Source organism: Gallus gallus, chromosome 1, assembly GCF_016699485.2.
Source record: "Gallus gallus isolate bGalGal1 chromosome 1, bGalGal1.mat.broiler.GRCg7b, whole genome shotgun sequence".
NCBI classification, from domain to species: domain Eukaryota; kingdom Metazoa; phylum Chordata; class Aves; order Galliformes; family Phasianidae; genus Gallus; species Gallus gallus.
Window position 1 is genome coordinate 68065830 of NC_052532.1, and position 14157 is coordinate 68079986.

The 14157-nt window shown below is 42.3% G+C and overlaps 1 protein-coding gene across 3 annotated transcripts; it reads left to right on the top strand.

The window, feature by feature from the left end:
* The first annotated feature begins 132 nt into the window (after nt 1-132).
* FGFR1OP2 (FGFR1 oncogene partner 2) lies at nt 133-11439 on the top strand. Of its 3 annotated transcripts, none has more exons than XM_046939395.1 (6): nt 133-598; nt 2633-2769; nt 3977-4094; nt 4712-4854; nt 7667-7780; nt 8911-11439. In XM_046939395.1, exons 2-6 carry the CDS (start codon nt 2635-2637, stop codon nt 9046-9048), a joined length of 648 nt encoding a protein of 215 aa, XP_046795351.1. In that variant the 5' UTR covers nt 133-598; nt 2633-2634; the 3' UTR covers nt 9049-11439. The 3 variants fall into 3 exon arrangements, with proteins under 3 accessions (XP_046795351.1, NP_001007856.1, XP_015145763.1); NM_001007855.2 differs by having other exon boundaries at nt 133-195; XM_015290277.4 differs by lacking the exon at nt 133-598 and adding an exon at nt 3204-3313 and having other exon boundaries at nt 2679-2769.
* Nucleotides 11440-14157: the final 2718 nt, after the last annotated feature.

Genomic DNA, 14157 nt, shown 5'->3' on the forward strand with positions numbered 1-14157 from the left:
GCCCGCTCACGTGGCGCCGCGGAAACGGCCAATGGGGAGGCACGAGGAAGAGCGGACGGTAAGGTGAGGCCTCGCGAGACTTGAAGGCCGAGGGGCAGCGCGGCCGCCGTCGCTCCGCCTCCGCCGCCATTTGACAGCGGGGCGGGCAGCCGGGCGTCACCCGGCGCCGGGCGCTGCCGGAGCCGCCGGTCATGAGTGAGTTGAGGGAACGAGGGGGCTGGGGGCACAATGCTGCGACGATGAGCGGCTGGTGTGGGGGGGCCGAGGGTGGTGGGGCTGAGGGGGTTGGTGGAGCGGGCCGGTCGGGAGCTGCTGTCATCCGCAACCTGCCCTCTGTGTCGCGACAGGTGGCTGGCGTCGCGATAGGCCTGGCTGGGGCACGGCACGGCCGAGGGGAAGGCTGAGGGAAGGCCAGGCAGCGCGCTCCGTAAAGCTCCTATAAACTGCGGAGCTGCGCAGCGTTACAGAGAGAAGGAAGAATTAGGCTACAGTAGAAGGCGGTTTTCAGTACTGAGGAAAGAGCAGACGCAACACCAGAGGGAGGCTGCGGTGCTGGCGGAGCCTTTGTTTTTTGTTTGGTAAAGTGCAGCCGAATTAGGTAATGAAGGCAATTAGTCAACAGCAGGAGGCGGCAGGAAATGAGCGTGGGGCAGCAGCGTTGCTGCGCTGCTGGAGTTGCTGCTCCCGCTGCTACCTGTTGGCCCTGGCCTGGGGCAGCTGCGGGGTGACAGCTGTGCTCGGTGCTGGGGCAGAGGGCACAGGCACTGAGGTGTGCTGCTGTAGTCCACGTGCTCGCAAATTAAGAGTCGGTTTGAGTCTAATATCTTTGATTCATTGATCTTTTTTTTCTTTCTGAGCGTTCAGGTTAACTCGCGCGTTTAGATCTATTTTATGGCGAGGCAACAATTTTTTTCTTAATAGGCAGCCAGCTGAGGAAGTAGAAAGTATTGTAAATGCCAAGAGTGAGGCTACTGCTGTGCCAAAAGGAATCCTAGTCAAAATTCGGGGCTTTGGATACCGTGGTGCAAACAGCAGTCCTCCTCCTGAAGGGCTGTGCAGGATGTGTGCATGAAAACAGGCTGTGGCTTCAGGCCTGCCAGAGCTCCCACGCCGTGATGTGGGTTTGGGGCTGCTGCCTGATTTTGGGCTGCCTTCCGCCTGTGCAAGGTGCATGCATGGCTGCCCCAGCTCAGCCACTGTGAAAAAGCAAGTCAGTTCTGTGCCAGGAAGGAGTCACTTTTTGTCTCGTGCAGTCAAAATGATAGTGCACGGAAGGATGAATGTGTACCGTGTTTAAAATGTGGCGTTGATGCAAATTATCAGAGGTGTTAACTGCATTGTAGTCGGAATGCAAAACCTATTTTGTGCTCATGGGGAGGCCTGAGAGGCTTGTTTTGCAGTGGCTGGAGAATTCGTGGCCTGGGAATTGAGTTAATGTCTGCTCTTCGAATTCTCCTGAAACACTGAGCTAATGAAATCAACTTCTGTAGCAGTTCAGTCATCTGTCATGGGAGCTCGTTTTTTGTCCCCTGGTCAGCTGGGGATAATGTGAGGATTTCATCCAGCTTGGCTTTCTGGTCCGTAACATGATTTGTAAAGGTGCCTAAGAAAGTTAGAAAATCAATTTGGGTAATACTTTTTCTGTAGCTCAGCGCTCGCTGACCTTGTAGGCTTACAAAAACCTCTCCTTCAGCAGATGTCCCAGCTGAGAAATGGTTTTTTACAGTACCTTGAGAAAACTTCCTGAAACAAGCATCAAACCTTATGTGTTAATAAGCTTTTCTTGCTGCTATTTTATTGCCAAAGAACTTTCAAGGAGTTTAAGTAGTTTTCCTTTTCAATAGAAAACATGGCTTCTTACAGGAAAACAAAACCAAGAAGCTAGGAGAATCTCAGTCACTGTCATCTATTGAGAATAAGTTTGGGGGGGGAGGAACAAAGGTCAATGCATTGGGAATATTAGCATGTACAAACATTTAGCAAGTTTAGGTAATTTCTGCTTACAGCTACTGCAATTAGAAGGCTGGCATTTTAACTATGCCGTCAGTTCTTTGTGTTAGCTAAATGGCTGTCTTGCTCTATCCTGTTGAAAACAGCACACTTTACGATTTCATTTCAGGCAGTGATGCTTATGTTCATTTTTAAACATGAAGATAACGCAGGCCTTTGGCTTTTTGAGTTTTCCCTAAGTAATTTTCCTCTACACTGCCAGTTTTAGTTCTTTCTGTACTGATTTAATTAATCAAACTCTTCAAGCCCTCTGTATCCCTTCTGGCCTTCTCTTTTGTCTTGAATTTATACCTCTCAGATATCAAGAGAATATCAAATACTCTCCTCACAGCGCGGTTTACTTTCATTCCTACGCTGTAATACATGATCTCAGCAGCAATTAAAAAGCAGGAAATGGAAAGCCAGACTTGCAGAATTTTTAAGCTATGTGAATTTTTTCTATTCCTAAAAGACAGCATGGGTCTAAAATGTCAGCTCTTCTTGTTTGGGGAAGAGGAGGATGTTGTAGTCAGCTGCTTCATACTTAGAAAAAGTACATATGTGTATGTGTGTTACAGAGATAGTGGTTCTCTCTATAGCAAACGGGTGGTGGTGTGAAAAATAATACATTTCTTATCTTTAGAAATGAGTTGCACAATTGAGAAAGCCTTAGCAGATGCTAAAGCGCTGGTGGAACGGCTGCGGGAACATGACAACGCTGCAGAAGCTCTTATTGAACAGACTACAGCTCTTAATAAACGGGTTGAAGCAATGAAGCAGGTTTGTTTTTCAACTTTGTTTACTCCATCAGGAGTAGAACTTGGAAACACATCATTTAAAGTCATTTCTGTGGTCTGTTATGCAATGTAGAATCAGTATGTTATTTGGTTAATCCTTTAATACCATACGAAGTATTCTGATTGTGGGTGTGACTGTCATCTAAAATTAGGTTGTTTATAATTTAGTTTGATCCTGTGAGGAACTGTTGCCTGCTGTTCTAGCTTAAACATTGAAAGTTGGTGTTTATGTTAAGAGCACAGGTAAAAATGGGGTTCGTGTCCTGCAAACCGCTGTGTGGTGCCTTGTGTTTTGTTCTTCTGTAAAATGCTACTTGCTTTATGATTCCAATGTGCAGATTTAATCATACAGGGGCCCTGTCGTAGTGTCTTCTGTTTAGAATACTTTATCTTTTCACTGTCTCCTTTTCTTTCCAGGTAGCCTTTTAGGCTTATTCGCTATTATTTCCATTCTGATGTTAAGCTGTCCAAGACATATCATTAGGTTGAGTGTGACTTTCACTAGAGAACTTCTGCAAAACATAAAGGTGTCTACTGTCTTTCCACTTGGAAGTTCATCCTGTCATTTCTGTCTTAATACATGTTAATGAGCCTGTAAAGTAACAAAATCCTGCGTGTTGAGGTTGGTACTAGATGATCTTTAAAGCCCCTTCCAACCCAAGCTATTGTAATATTCTCTGGTACTGTATGCTTCATCCCTGTGAAACTAGTCATGCAGAGGCTTCGTAACCTTATGTCAAGAGCATCACATTTACCGGCTTGTTGAGAGTCAGGACTCCTGCATTTAGGTCCATGTGATTTGTACTCATACACGTGGCTTAAGGTATCAGGAAGCTGCAGAGGTGTTAGTACCTCATGGCTATTCTTTACCACGTGTTTGTCAGCTGTAATGATCTGATGGTGAATTTGACCTGCACCAGCTGAAGGTTAAACCGTGCCCACTACAGAGACCTGAGGTAGCAAACTTGGTTTAAAATGAGCGTCTCTAAAGGGCAGTAAGTTGACAACACCTCCAGATGTGTTTTTGTTTATGTAATTAATTAAAATGAAACATTTATCTTGCTGGTTACAGACCTTGACTGACGTTAGAACTGGTTCTTAGTGACTTGCTGAGTAACATTTGCCGTTGGTTACTGAAATATGGTGGGTTTGTGTTTTTCTTCTTTGTTTTTGGTTTTTTTACTAATTAGTACCAAGAGGAAATTCAGGAGCTCAATGAAGTAGCAAGACATCGTCCTCGCTCTACATTGGTGATGGGTATCCAACAAGAAAACAGACAGATCAGGGAATTACAACAGGAGAATAAAGGTAAGATTAACATTTGATCCTATTCAGGTTCTAGCCTACGCCACTCCAACCAGTGGTGCTTTCCTCACTGACCAAGTCCTGAAGAATTCTTTATAGAAGAAGTTTTCTTCTAAGCAAAACCTGACAGTTTAACTGATAGCAATATAAACGAAGGCAAAGCTTAAATGTCTCAGCGCCAGAACCATAATTAACAAAAAGAGCTGTATAGAACAACTGATTCGGTCCATACTTTGTGTTTGGTATAAGTGAGGAGATATAAGTACTGCTTCTACAATGTAAGTATCTATATGAAGATATGTTTTCCCATTCCTTGAAAATAACTAACGTGGGAACAGTCAGGAAAAGTTGGGGTGTAAGTATAGCAGTACAATTCCTTCTGAAATTTCATACACTAGGAATTAACAAATGAACAGCAGAGTCTCTGTTTCTGACTGAACAAGAAGATTCTTGGGCAGTCACCACTGAAGTATTTGCAGACACAACCAAGATTTGATGGTGAAGGGAGGGGGCATGCTTACTTAAGGGTTTATTTCAGCTTTCTCAAGCAGTAGTATTTTTGCGTTGTGTTTCAGTTCTTCTCTGATAAAGTTTAACTGAATATAAAATTTTGTCGGTAGAACTGCGCACATCTCTTGAAGAACATCAGTCTGCTTTGGAACTCATAATGAGCAAGTACAGAGAACAGATGTTTAGGTTGCTTATGGCAAGCAAAAAGGATGATCCAAGTATAATAATGAAATTAAAAGAGCAACATTCCAAGGTAATTACTTTGGGTTATTGGCTTTAAGGGGTTTTTTGTTGTTTGTTCTCCACTAACATGTAAGTTAGTTTGTAATGGATCAACACAGAACTTGCATCATCTCAGTACTTATATTATTGTACTAACTAGTTCTAATGAAATACAAACAGGAAACCTGATCCATCCAGTAGATCAACCTTACCAGCTGCTGATATATTTAAGCTTTTATCAAGTAGCATTTCATTACCGTATCTACTTAATTTACTTTTGCTTTGCTTAGGTCTATAAGGCAACTGCTCAGTTATAGTTCCAGGTACGCATAGATCTCAGTCTAAGTGCCTCAGATTGCTGTCTTTAACTTATGCCTGTGACTCCAACAAATACCTGGTTAATCTGTGCTTACTGGAAAGAGTGGAAGGAGTAAGCCAAACGTTTAGCAAAGCAGTACCAAAACATTTTATTTGGTATCAGTGCTATAAGTTAGCTTTATCTCTTGTGTATTTGATCCCTTTGGTACCCAAGTCAATCCTTTGCAACCAAGGCAAGAAAGTAAAGTGTCAGTCCTGAAATGGACTTCAAAATTTTGTTTAGTAACACTTCTATGGATTACAAGCAACAACATAATAATAATGGAAAATAGTGTTACTTAAGCAGGGGATTTAGGATTCAGCATTTTTATTAAGTTGGACCTCACAAATATACTTGATAAAGAGGATTTATTACCCTTTCATTAGTCTTACAATTTCTGGAATTTCATTATTTATCCCTCTGATCAGTCTTCACCTCCAGTAAGACTGAACAATCTTGAAGCAGTCTTTAAGTACTTCTTAGCACATTAACAACAAATTCCATAATACCTAAGGAGTTAATCTCAACGTTACCAGTAATCACTGCTTTCTTAAGTGGCAGCTGTCAACTTCAGTGGCTATTTACAAAATATTATTTGACTCCTTAATTTCTGCAGATCAACAAGCACCTGCCTTTAACAGAAAAGCAGTTTCTTTTAGCATTCTTGTATGCATGAGAATTGCTAGTAATGAGCCTAAGCATGTTGTTTGATCTCCTGTTAGTGACCTTGTAACAGGCTCTAGATCATATTGATCGAGATGCCACATCAGTTAGCCAAATGAGGACAGCTGTGTATCTAAAAGCCACTAATTGTTTCCCAGTCCTTCTCCAGGATGCATCCCAACCAGCTCATTCTTTTACCACTGATCACAGCTTCCTTTCAAGCCAAATTTATTCTTTTAAAACTCTCTTGAAAAACAACTTTCAATGAAGGAAAAATGCTCAGTGCACTCACTCTCACTGGAAATTGAGAAGAATATAAAGATTTACAGCAAGTTCTTCCTCTCCTCCCCACCCCCTTCCCTCACTTCCATGCTGCAAATGAACGCTTAATGAGTAAACAGCTAAACCACAGCTTTGGCAATTGAAACAGCAGAGAAGGCTGGGAAGGGCTGATGTTCATTTTTAATGAAGTATGTTGTTTGGTCAGACTGTGATTCCAAGGGAAGGAATTTTTTTTTTATGATAGCTTAATTGTTTCTGAGAGTTCAAGGGCAACACGATCATCTGCTAGGTGTATGGACTTCCAGGCAAGTTCATAATTCAAAGATGGTATTTAACTTTAATCTATACTGTTCCTCAGTGTATGTAGCAGATTTCAGTCCTACCGTTCTTTTTCTAGTATTATTTAATAAATGCTATGAATTTTGTCCAAAGGTCAGGCCAGACATGGATAGGCTGGCCTATTAGTAGATTTGGAATAAGAAACAGGTTGAAAGACTGGAAAAATCAAAAGCTTCTGTAAATACGTTAAAGTATTTGGCTTAACTGAACAGCAGTGAATGCCAAAAGCATAGGGCTTCATCTACGTTTTCAGGAGAAATAAGCAGAGGCTCTACAAGCTCTTCCTGCTGGTATGCTGGCCAGTGAGAAAGTAAAACATCATCCAAGTCAACAAGGTCCAAGTAAGATATCACTTCTTTGCAAAACAGGGAAGATTATTTAAAATCTAACTTCCCTACAAAGGCTGTTATGCTTGTGTTGATGTCTCCTATCATCCCTCTCCTGGCAGTGGAACAAGATGAGCAAAGACAACTACAGCACTTTTTTTCCTCCTTCATGAATTTTTCAGTGAGATGCAGCAATTATTTATAATAGGAAAGTACCCTATCAGCGTTAATTAGCAGACACAGAGAGATCAGGCAGGACACGAGGGTGTTTCTTAGAGTTCAGCAAGGACAAGGACCTCTGGAGTGCAGATCCCAGATAAGCTGACATTGGAAGTGGATTTGAGCAGAAGTACTGCAGAAAGGGCTCTGAGTTTCCCAATTTATAACATAGGACAGCTGCTTTGCCTGCTCTTTCTGAGAGAAATGCCCACCCACAGGCTAGTACTGCCTGTACCAGACTTGGGACCAGATTTCAAACAGGTTGCATATGCTGCTGTGCTCAGATGAAGTTGGCCTTTCTGCACATCCAGAAGGACATACATCAGCTCCTGCAGTACAGGAAGTTCTTGCCAGAGCAAGCACGTGGTTGTCTAACAGCCATCTGGGAGACATGGAAGCTGTCAAAGGCATAGTCATTTGGGCATGTTTTCTTCTGTAAAATTCCTGTAAGGGAACTGTATGGCAAACCAGATTGATTTAAATGAACAGAACTGCAGTGGCTGCTCATGCTGTAGAGTTAGCACTTCTTTGTTTAGGTCTGTGTTCACATTTTTATTCCATGACACAGCAGTTAAAATGCACATTTAATGCTTTGCTTATTTTTAGTAATGAAGAAAGCTTATTAGTAAAAACCATGTGTTATCTGTGTGGCTTAGGAACTACAAGTGCACGTGGACCAAATTACAGAAATGGCAGCAGTAATGAGGAAAGCCATTGAAATTGATGACAAGCATGGCTGTAAAGAGCAGGAACGTATCATTCAGCTTGAAGTAAGTATGAAATCAAAACAGCGATGGCACAAATAGGGATTTGTTTTCCTCCACGCTCCCAATGTGAAATGCTCAGAATTGACTGTCAGACAAGAAATTGTGATCACATACAGATCAGGGTCTAGTTGTCAGAACAGGGAAACTGTCTGCCCCTTATTTTGGGAGTTGGAGGAGCAGGTTACCACTACCCAAATATGTTCACAGAAGCTTTAAAGCGTGCTCCATGTCTCGAAACCAAATATCTTGCTCTGACCCTACAGTTCTATCTTTCTTGTACAGTCTTTCAGTACTTTGGGGCTTAGGAATAGCCAGCCTCTCATGCATCCGCTTCCCGTACTCGAGGCCAGCAAAAAGATAGCTGCATGCTATCTTCATGAAGCTGGACTGTTTCAGATAATTAGGTTACTTAGGAGAATTAGTTTGATGTTGTATCAAGGATCTGAGGGGGCCATGCCTGACATTAGATTGGTCTTTGCTGTGGTGCTATCTTTCCACAACTCGGGAGCAAATGATGTTCTGTATTCTTGTAGTAGCTTCACTACAATTGCCACATATCCCGAGATGCTGATTTAGACTTCTGCTTTGGTCACCTGCCTGATTTTCCAGACTTCCTCAGTATTAAATCATTTCCTTGGTCAAAGGTTTTTCCAGCGTGCTACCAATTTGGCTGCTTTCTTGTAAGACTTTGTGGAACCAAGTCACACATTATCAATGAGTGCCTAATTAGGTGCAATATCTAATTATTTCCAGTGCTGCTACCAACCCTAAAAACAATTTTTAAAGTCAGTAAACTCTTCAGTAAAGAGATCCTTTCTATTTGTAGCTCTGTGGTAATCTGGCATGTAAAACAGATGCTGCTTTGCACACTTACCTTGCGGTATAATTTGCTTTGTGTAAAATGCTTTTGTTTCTGTTCTTCCCAGTGCTTTAGTATTTCTCAGCCCTTAGCAAGAGAGTAAACCTTATCACAATTACTGAGTTACTGTCTCTCTCTTGAGTTACTGGGTCATTCACTCATACTGCTATTTTATTGCACATCTTTTGTAAGCGTGTTTGTAGTAAAGGGAAGGAGAGATCCTTTGCGACTTTCTGGAGTTCTATTAAATGCCTTTTTTATCCCTCGCTTATAGCAAGAAAACAAAGGCTTGAGAGAAATTCTTCAGATAACCAGAGAATCATTCCTGAACCTTAAGAAAGAAGATGCGTCAGAGAGTACATCACTTTCAGGATTAGTAACAAGCAGTGATTTGAGCCTGAGGAAGAGCTAAAGACTGTGGAAGCCAACAAGCTTTAATTGCACACTTTACAAACGGAATATCAGGGGTCACTTGTCAAGCACTTGTTACTGAATAGGGCACCAGCAGGCTTATGCATCTTAAACTTCGGTTTAGTGGCTTTTATACCGTGTAAAATAAACTCCAATTGGTATTGTCTAAATACCGTAGTGACAGATTAATTGCCATAGATCTGACTTCAGTAGGAAATGGATTAATGCACTTACGGAATCGGGAATTATTTTTATATGAAGTCATTTTACAAATAAAATACATAATTTCACTTAATTTATATAATTTATTGCTTGGACAAAACTTCAGTGCACCTACTATACAGTAAATGCAAGATTTAAAGTCTGATCTCTGGCTACAAGATAGTGGCTGACTATGCTTTGTGCATGATCCATAGTTTGTTTTTCCTTTTAGTAAGTTTCTTGAAATTCAGCATTCAGCAATGAGCCTCTTTAATGCAAAGAGCTAGCATAAAGCTGAAGGATTTCTGTTAGCCACAGGCTGTCCTGTTACAGTGTAAGGCCAGTTGCTTAAACATAGGCGATACTTTTGCAGTTGTATTTACCCTTATGAGAGAAAACCAAGCTCAGTTCTCTACAGGTGGCAAGCTGCTGTAGTCTCATGTATTTCTTTGGGGATTGGCTGCCCAAAGGGGGAAACAGCAATTTGAGAGCACTCAAACTGTAGTGGGAGAAAGATAACTTGGAGAGAGAGGGGAGAAGTTCTATGGCAAAGTTGACAGCCTGCACACCTGCAAATATTATTTTTCCTCTTTAAGTACTAAATAGTCAAGGAGCTTTGTGTATTTTCACTGGGAGCTTTCAATATGTTACACTGACAAAAAGACTGCTCACTTTTATTCCTGAAAAAGCTGCAGAGGTGAAAATGAATTAGTGCTTCTAGAGCAAGAAGTAGCTTGCATTGTATGCCTATACACCAGAAGTGCTTCATAAGACATATTTGCCGTAAAGGAGGTGCTGAAATAATTCACATCTGGCTTTTGTCAGACTGCTTCTGCTACTTGTTCAAAGCACTGAGGCTGTTGCTAAGACTGATGTGTATTACCACGTTTTGGTCAGCGTGTTACTGTACTCTTTACTTGGAATGCATACTTGAAGCACAGCAAAAGCTTTCAGTCACAGAAGACTGTAGATCTACAAATGGCAGACACTCTTTGGTACTGGGGCTGTTTAAAAACTTACCTTGCAAAATGAGTTGAAGTACTCTACGATCAGTTATCACTGAAACAAGTTTCATTTTCACTTGCAACAATGCAAATGGGATGGAGCATTAAGCGCTACCAAACGCGGCTGTTTTAAAAACCACATTGATTCAGTAAAACCTCCATAGACTCAAAGGTACGTGCAACGAAAGGTCTAAAATGGAACTTTAGATTCCCAGTGGACGGACTTGCTTACAGGGAGCTCAATATTTTTGCTTTGATACTGTCACATGCTGCTTTATGAGAAGCAAGTGGACGGATGGGAAGAGCACGTAGCGGAAAATAAATGCTGAGTTTTTATTAATTAATACATCTGCCAAGAAATGCAGCTGGAACGAGAGCTCAGGAAGGACAGGAATGAAGCTCTCCAACATTCTACAGCATTTTTTGTAGTTGGGGGTAGCAGCTGCTTCTTCTACCCGAGCATCATAGCTTTTTTTTTGTAGGTTTAAGAATATACTGAGGACACTGATGTGCATGAAGGTTTTAGCCTTTCCAAACTTGAAGGAGGTTCTTTTTTCCACAATACTTTATCTCAAGCTCACATTACAGTTTCCTGCTGTTACCTATAAAACTTTACCCATGCTTACAGAACTTAGTTTGTTGCATTTCTGTTGTATCTTGCAAGCTGGTGACGTATCAGAAGCAACAGCTATTGTAATGCAGTGTGTTTTGGCACTGTGAACTGGGAAGAGATTCTGGTTTCAGTTTTTCCTACAAGTGTCTTTTTAGCTTTTGACTGATATCAGAGGCATTCGCATCCATTTGACACTGAATGCAATTCCATGGCTGACTTTCTGCTTTGTCTCGAATACAGTCTGCAGAGCGTATAGCAGGGAAGGGTTATTAGACTGTGGCAGTTCTTTAAGGTTGCTCTATTATGGAAATAATGCTTGATTAGTGTTTATTTTTGTAAATTAAGAAATGTGACTTAATTTATCTACTCCTAGTCTTCACGTTTGATACGTATCCCCTTCCATTCCCCTGACCTGATCACCTGAGGATTTTAAAGAGCCTTCACGTTGTGTGGAGTGACTATTTTTCATTGCATACCTGTTATTTTTGTAATGCAGATAGCTTGAGAAGAATTTATGGCTAGAATTGTGTACTGTACAGTAAACTTATTTTATCAATAAAGTTGACTGAAAATATGGATGTCTATGTGATTAAAGCAAGGTTCTGGATCCCAAATGAGCTGTGTTTATAACATCTGAGGGGAAAAAACCCCACCATTTTGCTTTCCACTGAGCTTTTTTGTACATTAGAGCAGATAGGCAGGCCCACATATAGTGCTTTTAAAAAATATGTATTTGTGAAATGTTCTCTGTTAGAAAAGTTAACACTCACTTCCATTACAAGGCCAAGCCCAAAGCCTTGCACATGGGTTAGAGCAATCCCAGGTATGGGTAAAGACTAAGAGAGCTCCTTGAGAGCAGCCCTGTGGTGGACTTGGGGGTCCTGGTGAATGAAAAGCTTGATGTGAGCCAGCAGTGTGCTCTTGCAGCCCAGAAGGGCAGCTGTAACCTGGGCTGGATCAAGAGGGGGGGGTGGCCTTCCTCTACTCTGCCCTCATGAGCCCCACCTGGAGTACTGCATCCAGGTCTGGGCCCCAAAGCATAAGAAAGAAGCAGAGCTGTTGAAGTGGGTCCAGAAGGGGCCACAAAGGTATGCAGAGGGCTGGAGCACCTCTCCTATGAAGAAAGGTAGGGGGAGTTGGGTCTGTTCAGCTTGTAGAAGAGAAGACTTGGGGGAGATGTCATTGCGGCCTTCCAGGACTTACTTAATCAGAGCTTATAAGCAAGAGGGAGACCAACATTTTACACAGGCTGATAGCCATAGGACAAGGGAGAATGGTTTTTAAAAGAGGGGAGATTTAGGTTGGAAATGAGGAGATAATTCTTCATTCAGAGGGCAGTGAGGCCCTGGCACAGCTGCCCAGAGAAGCTGTGGGTGCCTCATCCCCAGAGTTGATTGAGGCCAGGTTGGATGGGGCTCCGCACAGCCTGAGCTGCTGGGTGGCAGCCCTGCCCACAGCATGGGGTTGAGGCAGAGTGGGCTTTAAAGACCCTTACAACCCAAACCATTCTGTGACTCCATGGCCCACATACTTTACAGATACAGAGAAGCAGAATGAATAATAAAAAGTAGCCCATAGGATTGTGATCTTTGTATCAAAACACTTTGCTACAGCTGAGAATGTGGCCATTACATTTTTTCCCCACAAGATTACGTAAGTCACTTGGACTTTACTCAGTCTCTGGGTTTGTTTCTCTGATATGTAAATGACAGCAGCAGTGGATTACATTCACAAGTTAGAGTGTAATGTTTTCTCCATTTCCTGTGGTTTCTCAGAAGAGAAACTTGCTTTCAATATCAAATTGCTTGTTGAAGGCAGGTAAGGGATGTCAAGGTACCGCGTAAACAAGCATTGGAGATATTTTACTGAGGTAAAAATTGACATGTAGAAGAAGAAGAAAAGACCTAGGTAACTAGATCAGCTGAAGAACATTGCCATAAGGGAAGTGAGCAGAACCACAACCACGGTACATTCGCATTGCCTTAGGGATTCACTCTGCCATGCTTCTAAAAAAGGTAAAACAAGCATCTTCCCACCACCGAGATGAGCCCTGGAGATGTCTGAGTGCTACTGTACCAGTGAAACACCACTAGGTGTATTTTTGAAGATTCAGTTGCAGCTTTGAACTTCGAGCACCAATGAATGCAGGCTGATTGGTGCCCTCCATTCTCTGATCACGTGCTCAGGAATTTAGCAAACCATTTTTTAAATGAATTATATATATGCAGCTCCTCAAATTACTGTCTAGGCATGCAGCAGCTTCTTCCTCTGCTGTGTGCTATCTGGGCTTAAGCACTTCCTGGACATGACTTCCTTTCCCCAGGGCTTTTAGGATAAATTAATCCAACTCTTTATGAGCACACTAGATGATTGGCATTACACCAGAATAGAGCATGGTTAACCTGGAACAATTGGACAGAGGGGGTTTTGTTGTTATTTCTCTTTTGACAAGTCAGACATGAGGACCCAGCACTGCAGCAGGTAGGTAAGCTGTTTACAGCATTGTCTCTCTCCCAGAATGAGCCAAGTCATTGCTGTTTTGGAGCTGTCTTCTCCTAGTATGCAGCAGAGTGCAATGTCTGCATACCCAAGCAAGAGGCTGCTATCTGAGACCCCTTCCTCCCTCTGTGATGCACACAGCACACGAAACACTGCTTTTGTCCTACCCAAACCTACGCTACCTGAGGACAGTGGGGATGGCAAAGCTTTCCAACCTGGCTCTGCTGGGAGTGTGAGCAGTTTCAAGACTGCCACCTACCTGTTAGTCACATCCAGCTTGTAGCTTCTAACTGAAAAGAGTAACAAGCCTCCTGCCTGCAGAGGGCAAAACACTAACCAAGTCTGATTCTCTCAGAAATCTCTATTGTAGGGTTTACACCACAACAGCTACACCCCTAGAAGAGCTTGAAGTGCTATATAGCCTGTAACATATTTCTAACACCTGTTTGAAAGGACGTAAGAACAGTAACTAATACGTTTTCTTACTAAGCAGTAGCAGCACACACCATTAGATTTGAAAATACAGGTCCACCATTCTTCCCAGTGAGGAAAGCTGCTTACACAGGGTACAACTGCAGGGATGATGATGCAACTTATATTGTGTGCCCCTTCTCATGATCTCCCATCACCTGTTCCAAAAAACAAAGCACAGTGCACCTCTGGAAAGCACAGCTTGCTCTTAGTTCAAAACATGCTTTCTGAAGATCTAGGGAGGCAGGTGGGCAAGCTGCCTTACATATGTATGCAACGTATATGTGTGACATGAAATATGGGAGTCAGCCTGGATTTTTGG